This window comes from Scyliorhinus torazame, chromosome 1 (assembly GCF_047496885.1).
Source record: "Scyliorhinus torazame isolate Kashiwa2021f chromosome 1, sScyTor2.1, whole genome shotgun sequence".
NCBI classification, from domain to species: Eukaryota; Metazoa; Chordata; class Chondrichthyes; order Carcharhiniformes; family Scyliorhinidae; genus Scyliorhinus; species Scyliorhinus torazame.
In genome coordinates this window covers 278654817-278677398 of record NC_092707.1, presented here as the reverse complement: position 1 = coordinate 278677398, position 22582 = coordinate 278654817, and the positions used below count along the sequence as shown (strand labels likewise).

The 22582-nt window shown below is 47.7% G+C and overlaps 1 protein-coding gene across 1 annotated transcript in view; it reads left to right on the top strand.

Annotated features, from left to right (window-relative positions):
• The window catches only part of LOC140421748 (protein sel-1 homolog 1-like), a 126090-nt gene that overhangs the window by 93330 nt on the left and 10178 nt on the right, over window positions 1-22582 (top strand). Inside the window, exons 11-13 of the mRNA XM_072506603.1 lie at window positions 12546-12608; window positions 12710-12797; window positions 12891-13039. Of these exons, the coding sequence (XP_072362704.1) occupies window positions 12546-12608; window positions 12710-12797; window positions 12891-13039 (300 nt within the window). The remainder of the gene's footprint in view (window positions 1-12545; window positions 12609-12709; window positions 12798-12890; window positions 13040-22582) is intronic.

Here is a 22582-nt window from a genome sequence, read left to right as displayed (position 1 = left end):
CCAGCCCCTGGCGAGCCCAATTGGTGGTAGTCAAGTCTAGCGAGAAACACCGCATGGTCATTGACTACAGTCAGACCATCAACCGGTACACGCTGCTTGATGCGTATCCCCTCCCCCGCATATCTGATATGGTCAACCGGATTGCACAGTACCGGGTGTTCTCCACCATAGACTTGAAATCCGCCTACCACCAGCTCCCTATCCGCCCGGAGGACCGTAGCTTCACGGCCTTCGAGGCGGACGGCCGCCTCTACCACTTTCTTCGGGTACCCTTTGGCGTCACCAATGGAGTCTCGGTCTTCCAACGGGAGATGGACCGAATGGTGGACCAGAACAGACTGCGGGCTACCTTCCCGTATCTGGACAACGTCACCATCTGCGGCCACAACCAGCAGGACCATGACATCAACCTCACTAAATTCCTCCAAACTGCCAAACGCCTCAATCTCACGTACAACGGGGCAAAATGTGTTTTCGGCACCACCCGCCTCGCCATACTCGGCTACGTGGTGGAGAACGGTGTCCTCGGCCCCGATCCCGACCGTCTGCGCCCCCTTCTCGAACTCCCCATTCCCACCTGCCCCAAAGAACTGAGGCAATGCCTCGGGTTCTTTGCCTACTATGCCCAGTGGGTGCCCGAGTACGCTGACAAGGCCCGACCCCTCCTCCGTTCCCCCTCATTCCCCCTCCCGCCCGAGGCCTGCCAGGCCTTCCACCTCCTAAAAACCGCTATTGCCAAAGCCGCCATGCATGCGGTAGACGAGTCTGCACAATTCCAAGTCGAGAGCGATGCCTCCGACTTTGCCCTGGGTGCCACCCTCAACCAGGTGGGCAGACCCATCGCCTTCTTTTCCCGCACACTCCAAGGCCCCGAGATCCGCCACTCCTCTGTTGAGAAGGAGGCACAGGCCATAGTGGAAGCCGTCCGGCACTGGAGGCACTACCTGGCCGGAAAACCATTTACCCTCGTTAGTGACCAACGATCAGTTGCGTTCATGTTTGACAACAAACAACGAGGTAAAATCAAAAATGATAAGATATTACGGTGGAGGATCGAACTCTCCACCTACAATTGTAGTATCTTATACCGGCCAGGTAAGCTCAATGATCCTCCTGATGCCCTGTCCTGTAGTACATGTGCCAACGCACAGGATGACCGACTGCGGGCACTACATAATGACCTCTGTCACCCGGGCGTCAGGCGGTTCTACCACTACACCAAGGGCCACAACCTGCCCTTCTCAGTCGAGGAGGTCAAGGCCATGACTAGGGACTGCCAAGTCTGTGCGGAGTGCAAGCCGCAATTCTACAAGCCAGACAAGGCGCACATAATCAAGGCTACCCGCCCCTTTGAACGTCTCAGCATTGACTTCAAAGGGCCCCTCCCCACCCACAACCGCAACACGTACTTCCTCAATGTCATCAACGAGTACTCGCGGTTCCCCTTCGCCATTCCCTGCCCCGACACGACCTCCGCCACCGTCATCAAAGCGTTGCACGACCTCTTCATGCTGTTCGGTTATCCCAATTATATGCACAGTGACCGGGGCTCCTCCTTCATGAGTGAGGAGCTGCGTCGGTACCTGCTCGCCAGGAGCGTTGCCTCGAGCAGGACGACCAGTTACAACCCCCGGGGGAACGGACAGGTGGAGAGGGAGAACGCGACAGTTTGGAAGGCCGTGCTGCTAGCCCTCGAGTCCAAAGGCCTACCAGTCTCCCGTTGGCAGGAGGCCCTCCCTGCCGCACTCCACTCCATCCGGTCCCTTTTGTGTACTGCAACGAATGCTACCCCTCATGAGCGGATGTTTCTCTTCTCCAGGAGATCGGCATCCGTGACATCGCTTCCGTCCTGGCTTCTGTCCCCGGGAGACGTCCTGCTCCGCAAGCACGTGCGGACCTCTAAGGCGGAGCTCCTGGTGGAGAGAGTCCGTCTCCTCAACGCCAACCCACAGTACGCGTACATAGCGTACCCCGACGGGCGTGAGGAGACCGTCTCCATCAAGGACCTGGCCCCGTCTGGGGCCCCTGCCACCCCCGCCCCACAACCTCCACCCTGCTCCCTCTCTGCTCCCGTCGATCCCTCGGCCTGTTACTACTCCGTGCCAGCCGCTGTCATCCCGCAGTTTCGCCTCGAGCTAGCCGAAGCGGTGGGGGACGTCATGCCGCCTCGCGACCCAGCACCACCGACCGCACGGATACCGCCGGACACTACCACAGCGCCGCAGCTCTGACGTTCAAAGAGATCGACCAAACCCATCGTTCGTCTCGACCTCTGACGACACGGAACCTCCTGATGGACTCTATTCGTTACTCCCTGTTTGTTCACTGTGTTTGCTACTCCATATTTTCACCCCGGACTTCCTTCTAAACAAGGGGTGAATGTGGTGATACACCACTGTACTTCCCTAGCATTGTACATAGTTATATAATAGTTGTGTGTAACGTGGCCCTGTAATCCTGTGTATGGTACTGTGTATTGTACTGTAGCTCTGTAGAGGTTCGGTCACCTGTATGTAACCTGACCTGGCCACGGAGAGTTCCGCCTTGGCCACTCCCCCGGGAGTTAAGTATAAGACCCAGCTTCTGAGACCGGACCCATTTTGTCTGGGGTCGTCTGTGTCGGGTAAGCTTCCTATGTAGTGTATTAAAGCCTTGGTTAAAGTCTCACACGTCTTTGTGGTTCTTGACGCTTAGTGCATCACGTAGGTACAGTGTAAAGGAGAAGGTCCTGTGCTGGGCCAAGCAGAAGCGGGTGGTGCAGTGGGCTGGAGCTGGTATACGTGTATACCAGGACTTTACAGTGGAGCTGGCGAGGAGGCGGGCTGCCTTCAACCGGGCGAAGAAGGCATTGTACATTAGCAAGGTGCAGTGCGGCATTGTATATCCAGCGAAGCTGAGGGTGACTTACAAGCACAAGGACTTTTATTTTGGACCGGCGGAAGCAGCGGAGGAGTTTGCGAAGGCAGAAGGACTGTGGCACAACTGAGAAATTGAGAAATGGCCATGTGCCAATGTAACCTCATGACTATTTTCTTCTTTTTTGTTTCACTGCGAGCGGGTGTATGGGCTAAAGGAGCCAATGTTGTGTATATTTGGACAAGGGACGTGATGGGACTTTCACTCGAAATGAGGGCTCTTTGGGGTGTAGGTGGATATTTGGGGTTTGTGTGCTAAAAGGGGATTTCTGGGCTTTCCTATGGCCGGGCAAAGGGGAAAGGGACCCGGGCGGAGGCCTCCGCGCTGGCCGGTTTAAGCCGGTCAGTGAACAGGAGTGAGGTGGGGGGAGGAGCTGCGGCCATCGGAGCCTGGCAGAACAGGGTCCGAGTGGTCTAGCCAGGGTGGAAAGTTGGGGGGGAAGGAACCGAGGTTGGGGGAAGGGGTTTTACAAGAGGCAGTGGATGGGAGTAGTTGGAGAGTTGGGGGCGGGTGTTTACAATTCTTGGGTATCATGTACGGTACTCTTTCAGAGGTTGGATGGCGTTGAGTGTAGGGGGATGGGGGGTGGACTCTATAGGTTAATGGTGACCATGGGCGGTCCCAGACTCCTTTTTCTTTTTCTCCTTTGTTTTTTGTTTCCACCGTGGGAGGGTTTGTTTTATGGGATGCATATATTGACAGGTGGGCCGTTGTTTGGGGTGGTGGGAGGATGGGATCGTTGGTATTGTTAAGGGGATTGATTTTTCATTTGTTATCATTTACTGTTTGTGGGTGGGGTGTAAATTTTGAAGGAAAATGTGAAAATGGAGAATAAAAACATGAAAAAAAACCTCCGCTTCCCATTTCTCCTTGATCTTCAGCACCCGCTCGCCTCCCTGTTCCATTAGCCACTTGTATATATCCTCAGTTCTTCCCACCCTTCCACATCCAGAAGCAGCAGTCGCTCCAGCAGGGTATATCCCGGCAACCTAGGGAACCCCCTCCAGACCTTTCGCGCAAAGACCCTAACCTGCAGATATCTGAACTCACTCCCCCTCGGCAGCTCTACCCTCTCCCTTAGCTCCTCCAGACTGACGAACCCTTTGTCCAAATACAGATCCCGCACCTTGGCCAGCCCTACATCCCTCCACCTCCTGTATACACTATCTATTCCCCCTGGCTCAAACCCATGGTTCTCGCGCATTAGCGTGAACAACGACATTCCTTCCACCCTAAAATTCCTCCTCAACTGATTCCATATCTTCACCGTGGACTGCACCACTGGGCTCCCTGAATATCTACTCTGAGCCATTGGCAATGCTGCTGTCACCATAGCCCTCAAACTAGACCCCTTGCAAGATTCCTCCTCCATCCTAACCCACTCTACACCTTCTCGTTCCCACTATCACCGCACCTTATCCACATTCGCTGCCCAATAATAATGAAGCAGGTTCGACAACGCCTGTGATGCACGATCAATTGCACAAAGACTAAAGTTGGGTACAACTGTGGCTTTATTACAGTCAGATGTGTGGCCTCCTGCTGCAGCTGGCAAAATGGCAGGGCGCTGGAAGTCATGCATATTTATACAGTTCTCTGTGGGCGGAGCCAGCCGGCAGGAGCTACCGGCGAACCTGTAGTGCAGGCCCTACCTTACATCTCCTATTACAGTGGTTCACCACAGCCTGTTGCCTCTGCCTCTGTAGCAGGATCCTCCCGAACCTTGTCACCTTCCCCACCCATACAAAGTCCAAAATGATCGTGCCCAATTTCCAAAAAAAGCCTTTGGTATAAAGAATAGGAGAGCCTGAATAATAAACAAGAACCTCAGCAGAATATTCACTACTTGGACCCTCCCCGCCAACGTAAACTGCAGTGTATCCCACCTCTTAAGATCCTCCCTGGCTTCCTCCACCAGCTTCGTTAAGTTCCACTTATGGATCCCTGTCCATTCCCTCGCTACCTGAATCCCCAAATACCTAAACCTATACCTCGCTACTGTAAATGGCATCCCTCACTAAATTTGTCCACCATCCCAGCTCATTTACCGCCACCATCCCAACTCATTCACCGACTCCTCAAGAATCCTTGTAGCCACAGCCTCATACTGAAGAAGCTGACAAATGTCAGCAACCACATTCCAGGGCAAATGATGGCACCATCGGCGTTGCCTTTCACTCATTAGCTGGCAAAACTCAACATTGCAGTGGCCTCTGTTTGCCAGCATCTTGCAGCGTCTTGCCACTCTGGTCCCTGATCCTCCTGGCCTTGTGTTAACCACTGACAGGACCCCCTCCCCCTCACCTGGATGAGAGCCATTATCGAGGCAGAATTTCCTGCAGCCTGTATCATTGAGGTCTCAGTGGATGTGTGAACAAATTGAAGTGATACATTTAATGAGCATGTCCTCTACAAGTGTCCCTCCATCATCAAGCCAACAGGCAAGTGCTGAGCCTTCATCTGGGCTCTGTCTAGACATGGCATCCCCACCCCTTCCAGGTAAAGGGAATCCTGGGGGACCAGAGATGGGTGTTCCTGTCCTTCGTACATGAATACATATAGAGGCATTGCTCTTTGACCAGGGTGATGAGAGTAATGTGTGTGGTGTTGGGTGCTCTGGTGCACAGATGAGCCAACACAGTTGTATGTGGTACAACTCTATTTTATTTTAACTCTTATAATACAGTTCGTTCTGGATACTCTGCACGTGCTGTCTCCCTGAGTGTGTTTGGTAACAGATCTGTCCTGGTCCTCCTCTGCAGCTAATACTGACCACCGGGGGTCGTGTCTGTGCTTTTATATCTTTCTGTCATTGGTTGTGGTGTTGTGTGTTCTGATTTGTCTGTTGGTGTGTCTATCATGATGTGTGTGTTTGAATATCATGACATCCCCCCTTTTTACAAAGATATGTGCCTACGTGGTTATAAATATAATTGTGTCGTGAGTGCATCTAAGAGTGTGTGTGTGTGTTGTGTACAGCGTGTGTTTATGACGTAACTATTTACATGGGGCGATGTCGGGTGCGTCACACTAACAAGGTTGTACCATAACAAAACTTGGATGCGAGAGAAAAAAAACTTGAACATTGGTCCGGTCAGACGATATCTGGAACAATAAACAACAACAGGTTATAATACAGAAGTGTTTGACTTTTTGAACGTATGAACAGCGTTATAAGTCCAGTCTAATGGGTGACCGCCTCAAGAATGGGCTGGTCCTCAAGCCGGTTCAGCTGTGGAGATTTGAGGTCACACTGGTTCACCTTGGACTGTTGGAGGTGATGCTGTTGCCGAAGTCTCTACTTTACCATTTGTTGTACTTCGTGCAGTGCTTGGTTTTTTCATTCGTGCAAATATAACATTCAACATCTTTGTTAGTGGTGCCTTGGCTGTGGTTTGGTTCTGGTGGCGATGGAAGGGGCATGATCCGTGGCATCTCCACAAAGTCATCCTTGGGAACCAGTGGAGGATCCGGCATGTGCGTACGGTTCGGTTGCGAGCGTGGAAGGCGGCGCAAAGCTCGCTGATTGCGCCTACGCACCAATCCATCCGCCCTGCATGCCAGGAACAAGGTGGAGTCTTTTTTCTTTTTATGTTTGTGGTGGACGGCATCTTGTAGCCGATGGGTCGTTGCCATCGAAGTAGCACCATCACTAATATCATGCAAGGCGATGACTGTGCCAGATGTGGAAGTTGGCCGAGACCGTGCACGCTGGTTCCGGCCACCTGCTGTGCCGGAAGGGCGACTCCGCAGAGAAACGTCGAAGCATGTCGCCTTGGAGAGAGAATTGTTGCTCGCATCAACGTCTGGCAATGGCGCGAATTGGTGTGTCCATCTTGGACCGCCGGTGCTGGTCGCCACTGCCGACCCAGTGGGACTGCCACGCGATCCATTCCCTGTCGCCGTGGCATCCGCCGTCACCCTGAGCGTGCCATCACCGAGGCCGCGACACCGCCCGTCCAGAGCAAGGTCTGGCGTGCGCAAATCAGAGTCGGCGCTTGGCTGCTCCCCATCTGGAGTCCGGTCTGCCTTCCGTCGATGCCCCCTGTCCGGAGTCCCAACAGGTTCACTGGAGGCAGCCGAGATTCCCTGAAGCTGCACTTCTGGAGTCGGAACATGCAGGAATGCACCAACCAGTGGAGAGGGTCGAGCCATCGAGGGTGGAAGCGGTGCGCCGCCACCGCAGTCGTCAGTGGTCCCACCGTGATCGTCGAGTGCCTCGGTACGCACTAGGCGAGGTCTGTCACCTTGCACCTTTTGCATGGGAAGTGGGATGCTGTTGTCACTCGTCTCACATCCCGTGGATAGATCCTCATTAGCAGCTTGCTGTTCACTAGGGTTGGGTAAATTGTCAGAGTTTTCATCTGGTGGTGCACACCATGTCGGTGGACTGTCATTGTCTTGCCGTTGTCCTTCATTTGGGCTTTTCTTCTTTGGAATTTTAAATCTTCCCCCAGACATTGCAGAACCTTGTTTATTACCCCCAAATTCTCCCATATGTATGGTCTCAAATATAGGATCCAATGTTTCTATCGACATTGTACTATTTTCCAAAGAACATTCCGTTTCACTTTTCTTCTCAGGTACCTCATATGTATCTTTGTCTAATGTACATGCCTTCATGGTCTCTGGGTCTGATTTTGCTGGGACTGGCATGGTCACAGTCTCTCTTTTACTGTTCTCAATTGCCCACATTATACTCCCCATACATAACTGCTTAATCACTGGGGTTAGTGTGGTACAATGGATAATCGGGTCGACCTTATCTGCATCTTCACCATTAGTGGAAAGCACACTTGGTTCACTTGAAACTGCTGTGGGTTTTAAATTCGTTATCTGGCTACTCGATGTCGGTGTCCTCAGGATTCTTGCTCCAATGTTCTGCTCAATTATCAGTGGAGTGTGTATAGGTTCAATGCAATTAATGTTCCCCTCAAGGTTTGAAGAGTCATTACTGACTAACTGCTGGTCTCCGAAGTTGGGATTTTGCGGCGTTGTGTTGAAGGGAGACATTTGTCCCTGCTGTAGATATGATTCGGGTTGTGTTATTTCCATTACCTGAGGATCAATGTCTTGTCCATTTTTTCGATCCGTACTAAAACACTGGCAATTCTCAGTCTGCTCCTTGCAAGTTAAACATTCAATTAATTTCGTTAGCAAATCCTCAGCATCCTTCTGTGGCCGTGCAGCATTATTAATCTCTGTTCGGCTATAATGATCCTGAAGGTCAGCGCATAAACCTTTTTTCTTCGGGTTTGGACGAGGCGATTCCTTTGGCTTGTCTTCAGTTGGGCTTGAACAGTCTTCAGCGCTGTGCCCTTCATTGTAGCATGAGAGACCGTCATGGTCATGCTGCTGTGTAGTGGAGCATGGTAGACTTGCATCGTCTGCCGCTGGTTGGTCAGGAGAGGTTGCTAGACCCTCATGGTCTTGTTCCTGCAAGGACTGCACATTGGAGTCTTGCGTTGCTTCTATCGTGGAGGCTGTCCACGAGCTCTCTGTGGAGGCTTGTGACACTGGAGTCACTTCTTGTTCGTGCAAGGACTGCGCTCTGGAGTCTTGCGTTGCTTCTATCGTGGAGGCTGTCCACGAGCTCTCTGTGGAGGCTTGTGACACTGGAGTCACTTCTTGTTCGTGCAAGGACTGCGCTCTGGAGTCTTGCGTTGCTTCTATCGTGGAGGCTGTCCACGAGCTCTCTGTGGAGGCTTGTGACACTGGAGTCACTTCTTGTCCGTGCAAGGACTGCGCTCTGGAGTCTTGCATTTCTGCAATTGTGGAGTCTGTCCACGAGCTTGCTGTGGAAGCTTGTGACACTGGAGTCACTTCTGGTTCATGCGAAGACTGCGCTCTGGAGTCTTGCATGTCTTCTTTCATAGAGTCGGGAACGTTGAGCGGGACGTGGACCACGCTCTGTGTGGCAGCAGGGCGCTCTCCGTGTGCTTGCACCGCTCCCTGTCTGTTAATGTCAGGCTGCAGCATCATCCGGTACTGATAAGTTGGAACGTCATATCTGCTGGATTGAAGATCCTCAAATCCGAAAAATGAATCCGCATCTGCGTCGGATTCAATGTGGGGGCCGCCAATGTGCAACACGAAAGGTTCGTCCGAGTCATAGTCGTATAGGACCACGGAGCTATCATTGGGCTCGCGAGGTCCGGAAACACTGTAAAGATCGTCATCGAAGTATTCGAGGTCGGAATCATCGGCTTGTGCGTAGGTAACTGCTTGTCGGAGGGTTCTTCGGAGGTCAAATTCATCTCCTGGGTCAATTTGCGGCAATGTGCTGTCATTCCCGGTGAGGGAAGGTTGTTTTACAGCTTTAACAGATTTTTTTTTTTTTTTGATTTGGGACGTTTCCCTTTTAAATTGGATTTGGGACATTTCCCCTTTAAATTGGTGCAGTCTGGGGCCTCTGACATCCTGACGCTCGGTATGTAGCACGTAGGAAACGACTGCGCATGCTCAAATCGCTGTTCCTTTACCGATGGCCGTTTTCTTGACTGCGCATGCGCAGCATCGCGCGCATGCGCAAACGAAACTTCCGGTTCTGCGCACTGCTCGCGCAACTGTGCTAGCGTGATACCTTTAGCAAGATGGCCGCCGACCTCGACCCAGCCCTCTCTCAGGCCCGGGATTTCGGCCTCTGGGAATTCGGGCTCTGGGATCCCAGCCACGAGGTGAGTACTGCAGCTTTTCTTACCTTTACTTGCCGATTGGATTGCGTTTTCTTCACAGTACTTGGAGAATTTGTCCAGGACTGCCTGGTAATCGTACCTTTGCTGCCTCCTGAAGAACCTGAACCTTGTGAATATTTCTCTTGCCCTTGCACCGGCGATGGTGAGGAGAAATTCAATTTTTTCGCTATCATCCAGGTCTTGGAGTTCAGCTGCCACCAGGAACAATTCGAACCATTGCCGGAATCGCCGCCAGTTTTCGCAGAGATCGCCGTAGCACTGGAGCGGCTGCGGAACCGGGAGCTCTATCATTTTACCTGGGCACTGCTGGTTGTCTCTGTACACTGAGGTATGCTGGCAGGTATCGATCCACTCCTGTACCATGTGGTGTTGGGTGCTCTGGTGCACAGATGAGCCAACACAGTTGTATGTGGTACAACTCTATTTTATTTTAACTCTTATAATACAGTTCGTTCTGGATACTCTGCACGTGCTGTCTCCCTGAGTGTGTTTGGTAACAGATCTGTCCTGGTCCTCCTCTGCAGCTAATACTGACCACCGGGGGTCGTGTCTGTGCTTTTATATCTTTCTGTCATTGGTTGTGGTGTTGTGTGTTCTGATTTGTTTGTTGGTGTGTCTATCATGATGTGTGTGTTTGAATATCATGACAATGTGCAAGTAGCCTCATGGAGTGGGGGTGGGGCCTTTGATGTGGGTGTCTCCGATGAAGCCAGGGAGCCTGCAAATAAGGTTCTCCTCCTGCACCCCCACCATCCTTTGCCTGAAATCAGTCCACACAATTAAAGCTGTCAGACCTCCCACACAGTGAAAGAAAAACAGCAATGTGATGAGGACCTTAAATGGCATTAATTGGCCAATAAGGGACTCAGTCAGCCCAAGGGTGTGTAGGTAACTGGATACCTACCTGACCACCCCCCTCCCCCACCCCATGAAATTTCAGACAGGTGGGAAGGCTAGTCCTGTATTTTATCTACTCCCTTTCCTTCAGATGGGTGAAGGAGCGTAAAATCCAACCCATAGTGTTTTTTTCCATAATGACATTATAAAACATGAAATGGGAAATAATTATAATGTGGACAGGAAATGCAGGCCATCATTAAACATTTTATAATATCCAGATAGATAATGAACTTCATCAGCAATTTTGTTCAAATTTATTAAACCACTCCAACCAAATGAGAAATCAACTCTGTTGGTGCTTGATGTCAGGCAAGGAATCTACCAAACGACTTGTGACTTGTCCAAACCAGGATCTTTATTGAATCACAGATGGTAAGATAACGATCTGTTACAGAGCAAGTTATCATGGAGTTTCTTTGTTCTCCCCTGGAACTACCCCTACACATAACTGTCCTCTTGTACGCCTTATAACCATCCCGCGACCACCGGATGTACCCGCACTTATGTCTGTGTGCCTTGTCACATGACCCCTGTCTGGAGACCGCATGGTGGGTCTGTGCTGCCACCTACTGGTTGGAAGTCGCACCACCAGCCATCTACGCTATTGCTTACAGACATATCACCACATGACTCCAGTTGGCATTTTATTTCTTTCCATCCTGTTTTCATGTAATAAATGAATTGGGCATTTTTTTTGTGTAAATCTTTCTTTCGGTTGATTAATTTTCCTTTGCTCTTTATTATCATTTGCTCACTCAGGACTTGGTTGGAAGCCCACTCTAGGTAGCATTTTATTTCCTTCAAATAATTACTAGCAATCCCAGTGGGTTTTAATTAGAATCTGGTTTTATTGATTTTGCAAATGTTTCCTTACAGTATATAAGCTTCTCGTTGAAGCGTGTATCATCTTTTAGTTTGACTCCAAATTCTTTTCCCTCTTCAGATCTGATGGAAGACTTAAACCAGATACCATTTTAATTAATTCTTCGATCATTTACAGCTCAGAATGAAGCCACCTTTTATTGATTGTGTTTCTTTGCAGTACTTAAGCTCTATCCTCCTTTCTTTCTCCCTCCCCATTTAGTTGTCTGCTTCCCCCGGCCAAAAAACGAAAAATATTCCAGATGCCATGTTATTTAATTGCTTACCAAGAAGCCTGCTGCAATTAACTGAAGTCTTTTTACTGTTTTCTAAATGTTTCCTTGCAGCACATAAACTGCTATTGGCGCAGCCCATCAACGTTTTGTGGATTCCACCTTTTGCCATGTTCATTTGCATGCCAATTTACCTGGCAGCTGCATTGCATTCCTTTAGTTAAGAAGTTCATTATTGAGAAACACAGTCCAATTAATTGGCAGTATATATTTATTTATTTATTTATTTTACTTAATCAGTGAACCCGCCATTGAGATCTCTAATGCTCCTTACAGTTCACAACCTTCAGTGGATTCCTGTCTATTCATGTTCCTTTGTCCAATAGGAATAGTACAGTATTTTAAATCATTAATTAGTTGCTGAGAAGCCTATTCCAATCAATTAGGATCTGTTTTCATGTGTTTGTTAACTAATAAATTAATTCTTAGGAAGCCAGTTCCATTTAATTGGGATCTGTTCAATAAGCTTTTTTATTGAATTCATTACTGAAATGACCATTTCAATTAATTGGGAACTTTTTTCTATGCATAAAAACTTTTCATAGAATACTGGACAGCTGAATGGGAACTTAATCTCCAGAAGAATGGTAAAATTTTCAGACTGCTATGTTGGAATAGCAGTAGAGGACTTATTCAGAAACCATACATAAGTGGCCATGATCATCATCCATTGCATGGCAAAACACACTGGTACTGTAATTAAATAGCAGACCCACTAACTAACTTACTATGCTCAGCACCATAGGAGATAATCTAATCTATGTACAAAAGATATTGAAGGTCTGTCACTTTTCAGATCATCTTCTTGATGGGGTCCATGGCCGCTAGTTCTCTGTTCCTTCCACAGAAATTCAACACTGTTTCTAATGTCTTATTTCAGGGTAGCCCGATTGGATTGACGGGTTTAGGATTAGCATATCTTTATGGGAAAGGAGTGTCGGTGGTAAGTTTCCTTCTCTGAAAAGTCTGACTTTTATAACGGGAAAAGAATCCTAACAATCTGTGTCTCCGATGTAAAGTAGTTATTTTTACATTTTGTTTCAGGATTATGAGGAAGCTTTAAAATACTTCAAGAAGGCAGCTGATAAGGGCTGGATAGATGGACAGTTTCAACTAGGAGTCATGCACTATGGTAAGGCAAGAAATGCATTGATTTGGCATATTTTTGCTCAAAAGTAACATTCATCATTGCATGATTAATTGAATGTAAACCTTTTTATTGCAGCTGGACTAGGTGTGAAGAGAGACTATAAAATGGCAGTGAAATATTTTCACCATGCCTCCCAAGCTGGTCATGCCCTAGCCTTGTACAATCTGGCTCAGATGTATGGGAGTGGAACTGGCGTGGTTAGATCATGTCTCACTGCTGCTGAGGTAACAGAACCAATACAATTGATTTTAATGGATTAAGTGCAGTTGATTTGAACAGTAAAACAAGCACAAATGGAAAGAGATAAAGGCCACATGGACCTGCAAGCGTTTTCCATCCATGGATTTGTTAGATTTTAAGTCACTCTAAACCCACTGACCCACACAGAGTTATAGTCAGCTCCATCATGGGCCCAACGCAACTGCAATTTTCCCCCTTACTACAAGAATATCTAACCTTGCATCTAGATCGATCTTTAACTTGCATTATATATTTATTAATCACCTTGATCGGTTGCCTTGTTCATATGACAGTTTCCGAGTCCAAATAGTTCAGGAAGAATCATAGTCCACAGACCATTTGATCTTCTCCACCTGTTCTGTATCCTCATTCCTGTTCATAACCAGATTCAATTTCCTCCGGGTGCTCCGGCTTCCTCCCACAAGTCCCAAAAGACGTGCTGTTAGGTAATTTGGATATTCTGAACTCTCCCTCTGTACCCGAACAGGTGCCGGAATATGGCGACTGGGGGCTTTTCACAGTAACTTCATTGCAGTGTTAAGGCAGTGTTAATACTGTGAAAATAAAGATTTTTTTAAAAAAATTTATTTTATTACAAACAATTATCAAAACAGGTTACAGAATAAACATCCCGGGAAACATACTTCCCAACAATCAACCATAAAGGCTGTACAGATTTTTCCCCTTTTTCACCCTCCCCTCCCCGCGATGACCAGCCCCTCAAACATGGTCACAAACATCCCTCACCTTTCCTCAAACCCCCCTGAAGAGTCCCTTAACTCCTACCTTATTTTCTCTAATAGCAGGAAGTCGGACAGGTCACCCAACCAAGCCGCTACCCCCGATGGCGATGCCGACCGTCACTCCAGCAAAATTCGCCGGCATACAATCAGAGAGGCCTTCCTCCTCTCCATGAGCTCCGGCTTCTCTGAAACCCCAAATATTGCCACCAAAGAGTCCGAGTCCTCCTCCACTATCCTGTCTAAGAACGTGAACACTCCCGCCCAGGATCTTCCTAATTTTTCGCAACCCCAAAATAAGTGTGCGTGATTCGCTGGCCCCGCCCACACCTCTCACACTCATCTGCTGCCCCCTGAAAGAACCCACTCATTCTCGCCCGAGTCATATGCACCCTGTGCACCACCTTAAATTGTATCAGGCTCACCCTTGTACAAGAGGTGGTCCCGTTTACCTTATGCAGTGCCTCACTCCATACTTCCCACTTGATCTCCCCTCTCAACTCCGCTTCCCATTTCTCCTTGATCTTCACCAGCCGCTCGCCTCCCTGTTCCCCCAGCCACTTGTATATATCCCCAATTTTTCCTTCCCCTCCCACATCCGGAAGCAGCAGTCGCTCCAGAAGGGTGTATGCCGGCAACCTAGGGAACCCCCTCCAGACCTTTCGCGCAAAGTCCCTAACCTGCAGATACCTGAACTCCCTCCCCTTCGGCAGCTCTACCCTCTCCCTTAGCTCCTCCAGACTGGCTAACCCTTCCTCCAAATACAGATCCCTCACCTTGACCAGCCCCACCTCCCTCCACCTCCTGAATACACTATCCATCCCCCCTGCTCAAACCCATGATTCTCGCACAGCGGCGATAGAACTGACAGACAATTATTAATTCATCTCTTCTTCAAAAGTGTTGAGGAACACAGTCCTGGCTTGCTTCAATCCACACATAAATAATCCATGGGAAAACAAACAAATCTTTTTATTCTCAAATTGTGCTTGATTCCTGTTAATGTTAGAATTTTATTGAATTCTGCACTCGTAGTGTAAACAAAATCATCTATTTGCTTTTCTGTAATACAAACAGGTTTCAACCTGAATGTTGCTTCAAATTCAGGGCCTCAAGTCCCAGAATTACCCCCATTAGTGTTCTTTATATCCTCTCCAGCACCACCTAATCCTTCTCCATCATTGTTGCTCTCCTGTCCTCCACCTCTTTGCCACTCCTTTTCCATCGCCTGCTGTGAAGGCTAGCACAGCATTGATGCACTAAGCGTCAAGAACCACAAAGACATGTGAGACTTTAACTAAGGCTTTAATATACTACATGGGAGGCTTACCCGACACAGACGACCCCAGACAGAGTGGGGCCGGTCCCAGAAGAGGGTTCTTATACGTAACTCCCGGGGGAGTGGCTAAGGCGGAGCACTCCGTGGCCAGGTCGGGTTACCTACCAGTGACCGAACCTCTGCAGAGCTACAGTACAATACACAGTATTACAGGGCCACGTTACACACAACTATTATATACTATGTACAATGGTAGGGAAGTACAGTGGTGTATCACCACAAGCATTAAGTTGTCATGCCAGTGTACCCTTCCAAGCCAGCCCAGAGGACTCTTTCCATATCAGGCAGTTTGTAGAATTTACATGTACCCAAGTGACAAACGGAAAATTTGCAAGGGGAAATGCCTTCATCGCTTTCTCAGTCGATAGAAAGTACCATCTTGAGACAGCACAGAGCTTTCAATGGATGAGAGTCTTACTTTGAGTGCATCATAGATTCCATTCATGGGAACATTAAACATCCTCTTATTCGCCTATTACACACAAAGACAGCAATGGTTTGCACTTGAGATTCAGTTTAATATCTGAACACAGAAGCATCATTATGCTCATCATTATTTGGGAAGCAGTCATGATGTCTTCATTATGCACTGTTACAGGGAGCAGGATGATTCTTAAGAAACTATGCACCTAATTGCTTTTTGACACCACCTCCACCAGTAAAACTGTGCCTTACAGATTTGGTACAATGGAAGAGCATATGCATTCGAGCAATGATTGTGTGCAGGACTTAAAATAAAACCTCCCAGAGTGTGATATCATTCCCGACACGAGTCTGTTATGCATGATGGGCTGTTGACAAAAGCGAGGAAGACATGTAGTTTCATTTTTCTCCTGATATCAGCAAATGTCTTCATCGCATGCAGACAGGTGTGACGCAGCGAATAAACTATAATGGCTCAGTTGGTGGTCTTCCTACAAGCAGTTTTTACCCTGATTTCACTGGATTGTGGGTTTTCAGCCCCACTCTCCTTGCCATATTTCCTTACAGCAGGGACTTTTCAGGGTCAAAGTGGGTTGTGTTATCCAGATGCTTCTTTCTGTCATTGTAAAGATTTTGACTGTAGGAAATTCTACGTTAGATCAAATGACCCACTTTAAAATCACAGCTGTTAAGATAATAAATCATAAAGCAAGGCTTGCATGTATTAATTGACAAGAACAAAGCTGAAGTGTTTTATCATTGCAACTGGGATATTACCAAAAATACACTTGGTGTTTGTAATTTAAAATTAAGCTTTTTTTCTGCGGACAATATATCCGTTGAATTGATGCCTTTGTCCTTATATCCTTGTCCTTAATTCTATTTTCCTGCACTGTTCCCATGTCCCTTGACATTTTTAATATCTAGTAACTGTCGATGTATGTGTTGAACATGTTCAATAATTGAGCCTCCACAACCTTATGGGATAGAGAATCCAAAGAGCCAGTGCCGTCCGAGTGAAGAAATTCCTCCTCATCTCATTCCTGAATAGCCTACCTTTAATGCTGAGACTGTGGGTGGCATTCTCTGTTAGCTGATGCTGAAATTGGGGAGTGCGATCGGGAGGAGAATAGCTTCTGATGCCGTAAACGCGGCAGGCACCGGTTTGACTCCAAATTGCGATGCTCCGTTACTTCGAAAACGGCGGTCAATGCGATGTACTTGAAACACCGTTTTAATTTCATTAGAGGGCCCACCCATGATTCTCAGCCTCCGATGGGCAGAGTTCCCAATGCATGGTCCACGTGTGCTCTCAAAAATCGTGAACCTGGCGTGGTGGTTGCTTAGAGAGAGGGGGTAAGGACAGTGTCCAACATCGCCATACTTCGCCAACAGTCTGGTTTAGGGGCTGGTTTAGCACAGGGCTAAATCGCTGGCTTTTAAAGCAGACCAAGGCAGGCCAGCAGCACGGTTCAATTCCCGTACCAGCCTTCTCCAACAGGCGCCGGAATGTGGCGACTAGGGGCTTTTCACAGTAACTTCATTTGAAGCCTACTTGTGACAATAAGCGATTTTCATTTCAATCATGCTGCTGGCCGGGGTCTTCTGCCAGAGCCGGGGGGGAAGTAGTGGGGGGTGGCTAGGAGGTGGGCTGTGGGGTCGGGGTGGACGGATACGCAACACCATTACCGCAGCCGGCAACGCAGCCAAACGGCTGCGCATGCCGCTGACAGCCCACTTTAAACCTGGTGTCCTGGGTCGTATAGGTGACCCACCCCAGGGCCCTCCCCTGGGAGCCCTCTGGCCCTAGCCGATCCTTCAGCTGTCTGGGCGCTCCAGCACAACCTGTCCCATCTTTTTGGCTTCGGGAAGTTTATGCTCGTCAGCCCTGCAAGTGTCGATCACGGACCCGGCAAATCCCGCACCCTTTTTCATGGGAATCAATGGTGTTCCACGTGGCACGGTGCCAACCTTTCACTGTTAGCAGAATCAGTACAGGTGCCGATTTTCCAGTCGTAAAAGTCCATGGATTCTCCGTTGGCGTCAACACTTAGTCACAGAAACGGAGAATCCAGCCCTATGTCTTTGATTCTGAACCCCCCCTCCCAGACAAAGGCAACATCCTTCTTGTACCTACTCCTTTGAGCCTGCAGAATCTTGTACACTTCAATTATATCACTTTTCATTCTTCTGAACGCTGGAGAATACAGGCCCAGTCTCCTCAATCTTTCCTCATAAGACGACCTTGCCACCCCACAAATCAGTCTGGTGAACACGGCTCACAGTTTTAAAATTCTTTCCATTCAGGGCTCTCTTCCAAAGCAATTGGTGCAGTATCTGTGGTGGTGTTACATGAAGAGAAGCTGACAGAGATAAGTCAGCAACTCTATGGTCACAGACAACCTCTCGCAGAGTAAAAGAAAAGCATTTCAAGAACTGGTTTAATGTTGGGGGTTAGCACATGAAAGCGTCCTGACATTTTAAAATATTTTAAGATCAACAATGTTTGTAATTATGTAACTGCAAATATGCAGTTATACTGAGCATTAATTTCTGTTTAATATTCAATAAATGTTTCTACAGTTGCATAACTTGAGACACTGCACATAATATATTCCAGTAAATTAGAAAACATTGAGTTCAATGTCACTGACTACTTCCATAAGAGACGCTCATGATCACCACAGGTCGGTAAGAATGCAGGGTTTATTTATAGGGATTGTAATGATATTCAGACATGTAACCAATGGGTAATCAGAACCAGACACAACCAATGGGTAATCAGAACACCCAGCGGTGGCATCACCACAAAAGGGCATCACACAACCACTATAAAAGACAAGACACACAGGCTCTCTCCCCCTTCCACTGGCAGAAACCTAGAGAGCAAGACGTGTGTAGCAAGTATCACCGTCACACCACCACATATGGTTTAGAGTAAGTTCATATAGCTAGTCGAGTTTACTGTGTTACTAGAGTCAGAGCAGTAGAGTGTAGAACTCATTTAGGGGCTTTGTTAATTGCTCAATAAATATGTTCAACTTACCTCGAAGTCTGGAGTGTTCTTCAACAGCGCCTACAGCAAGTAGCGGCTTATGTTACTCAAAGTAACATAACAACACATGGATGAATCAGTGCCTTTGCACATCTTTCATTTTAGTAGTTGCTTCTATTAACAGGGAAAGATGTTGGATATTATTACTGACTAATTTGTTTTCCTGGTTCACCTGCTTGACATAGGGTGAATTATAAAGAAGCTTCTTAATATTAATTTGAGGGCTTTGTCTGGAAGTCAGTATGAAGCTACTTATGGACAGAATATTAAACTAATTTAACAGTTTTTAACAGTAAGCGTACTTACACTCAACCAGCCTGTGCTTGCAAACCTCAGAACATAATAGAACATAGAACATTACAGCGCAGTACAGGCCCTTCGGCCCTCGATGTTGTGCCGACCTGTGAAACCACTCTAAAGCCCATCTACACTATTCACTTATCGCCCATATGTCTGTCCAATGACCATTTGAATGCCCTTAGTGTTGGCGAGTCCACTACTGTTGCAGGCAGGGCATTCCACGCCCTTACTACTCTCTGAGTAAAGAACCTACCTCTGACATCTGTCTTATATCTATCTCCCCTCAATTTAAAGCTATGTCCCCTCGTGCTAGACATCACCATCCGAGAAAGAAGGCTCTCACTGTCCACCCTATCCAATCCTCTGATCATCTTATATGCCTCAATTAAGTCACCTCTTAACCTTCTTCTCTCTAACGAAAACAGCCTCAAGTCCCTCAGCCTTTCCTCATAAGATCTTCCCTCCATACCAGGCAACATTCTGGTAAATCTCCTCTGCACCCTTTCCAATGCTTCCACATCCTTCCTATAATGCGGCGACCAGAATTGCACGCAACACTCCAAATGCGGCCGCACCAGAGTTTTGTACAGCTGCAACATGACCTCATGGCTCCGAAACTCAATCCCTCTACCAATAAAAGCTAACACACCGTACGCCTTCTTAACAACCCTCTCAACTTGGGTGGCAACTTTCAGGGATCTATGTACATGGACACCGAGATCTCTCTGCTCATCCACACTACCAAGAATCTTACCATTAGCCCAGTACTATGGCTTCCTGTTATTCCTTCCAAAATGAATCACCTCACACTTTTCTGCATTAAACTCCATTTGCCACCTTTCAGCCCAGCGCTGCAGCTTATCTATGTCCCTCTGTAACTTGTAACATCCGTCCGCACTGTCCACAACTCCACCGACTTTAGTGTCATCTGCAAATTTACTCACCCATCCTTCTACACCCTCCTCCAGGTCATTTATAAAAATGACAAACAGCAGTGGCCCCAAAACAGATCCTTGTGGTACACCACTAGTAACTGGACTCCAGTCTGAACATATCCCATCAACCACCACCCTTTGTCTTCTTCCAGCTAGCCAATTTCTGATCCAAACTGCTAAATCACCCTGAATCCCATGCCTCCGTATTTTCTGCAGTAGCCTACCGTGGGGAACTTTATCAAACGCTTTACTGAAATCCATATACACCACATCAACTGCTTTACCCTCATCCACCTGTTTGGTCTTCCCTTCTCAAAGAACTCAATAAGGTTTGTGAGGCACGACCTACCCTCACAAAACCGTGTTGACTATCTCTAATCAAATTATTCCTTTCCAGATGATTATACATCCTATCTCTTATAAACCTTTCCAAGATTTTGCCCAAAGCAGAAGTAAGGCTCACTGGTCTATAGTTACCGGGGTTGTCTCTACTCCCCTTCTTGAACAAGGGGACAACATTTGCTATCCTCCAGTCTTCTGGCACTATTCCTCTAGACAAAGATGACTTAAAGATCAAAGCCAAAGGCTCAGCAATCTCCTCCCTCGCTTCCCAGAGAATCCTAGGATAAATCCCATCCGGCCCAGGGGACTTATCTATTTTCACACTTTCCAGAATTGCTAACACCTCCTCCTTATGAACCTCAAGCCCTTCTAGTCTAGTAGCCTGAATCTCAGTATTCTCACGACAACATTGTCCTTTTCCTGTGTGAATACTGACGAAAAATATTCATTTAGCACCTCTCCTATCTCCTCGGACTCCATGCACAACTTCCCACTGCTGTCCTTGACTGGCCCTACTCTTACCCTGGTCATTTGTTTATTCCTGACATATCTATAGAAAGCTTTAGGGTTATCCTTGATCCTACCTGCCAAAGACTTCTCATGTCCCCTCCTGGTTCTTCTTAGCTCTATCTTTAGGTCCTTCCTAGCTAACTTGTAACTCTCGAGCGCCCTAACTGAACTTTCATGTCTCATCTTTACATAAGCCTCCTTCTTCCTCTTGACAAGTGTTTCTACTGCTTTAGTAAACCACGGTTCCCTTGCTCGACCACTTCCTGTCTGACAGGTACATACTTATCAAGGACACGCAGTAACTGTTCCTTGAACAAGCTCCACATTTCCATTGTGCCCATCCCCTGCAGTTTTCCTCTCCATCCGATGCATCCTAAGTCTTGCCTCATTGCATCATAATTGCCTTGCCCCCAGATATAACTCTTGCCCTGCGGTATATACCTATCCCCTTCCATCACTAAAGTAAACATAATCGAATTGTGGTCACTATCACCAAAGTGCTCACCTACCTCCAAATCTAACACCTGTCCTGGTTCATTACCCAGTACCAAATCCAATATGGCCTTGCCTCTCGTTGGCCTATCTACATACTGTGTCAGGAAACCCTCCTACACACATTGGACAAAAACGGACCCATCTAAAGTACTCGAACTATAGCGTTTCCAGTCAATATTTGGAAACTTAAAGTCCCCCATTACAACTACCCTGTTGCTTTCGCTCCTATCCAGAATCATTTTTGCAATCCTTTCCTCTAGATCTCTGGAACTTTTCGGAGGCCTATAGAAAACCCCTAACAGGGTGACCTCTCCTTTCCTGTTTCTATCCTCAGCCCATACTACCTCAGTAGACGAGTCCTCATCAAACGTCCTTTCTGCCACCATAATACTGTCCTTGACTAACAATGCCACCCCTCCCCCTCTTTTACCACCTTCCCTGCGCTTACAGAAATATCTAAACCCCGGCACCTGCAACAACCATTCCTGTCCCTGCTCTATCCATGTCTCCGAAATGGCCACAACTTCGAAGTCCCAGGTACCAAGTTCACCCACCTTATTCCGGATGCTCCTGTCATGGAAGAAGACATACTTTAAACCACCTTCCTGCCTGCCGGTACACTCCTGCAACTTTGAAACCTTACTCATGACCTCACTACTCTCAACCTCCTGTATACTGGAGCTACAATTCAGGTTCCCAAGCTCCTGCTGAACTAGTTTAAACCCTCCCGAAGAGCATTAGCAAATTTCCCCCCCAGGATATTGGTACCCCTCTGGTCCAGGTGTAGACCACCCCGTTTGTAGAGGTCCCACCAACCCCAGAATGAGCCCCAATTATCCAGAAATCTGAAACCCTCCCTCCTGCACCATCCCTGTAGCCACGTGTCAACTCCTCTCTCTCCCTATTCCTCGTCTCGTTATCACGTGGCACGGGTAACAACTCAGAGATAATAACTCTGTTTGTCCTCGATCTAAGTTTCCACCCTAGCTCCCTGAATTCCTGCCTTACATCCCTAATGTCTAACATTAGATACGATTCTGTGATTGGGCAGCACTTACTGAACAATCGTGAGTGTGCTAAGAATTACACTACAAACAATTTAAGATTATCAGTCGAGTCTGCAATGTGGCTCACTTACCCTTGCTATAAACTACATATGTTCATACACAGGAACCTGTCCTCTACAGGTAAAAGGGAAATGTCCAGCATTGGGCCTTTTTTGACTTAGACAAAAGCTTGTCAGACAATGATTCCCTGGTACATTCTCCATGGCAACACTTTGACCAATCAGCACCTCTTTTCTCATGCCGTATGAATTGTTGTTCCTTTTGAAATTTGGCATTCTTTTGTCTGTCCTGATGAGTACAAGACTAAATGTTTCGGCAACA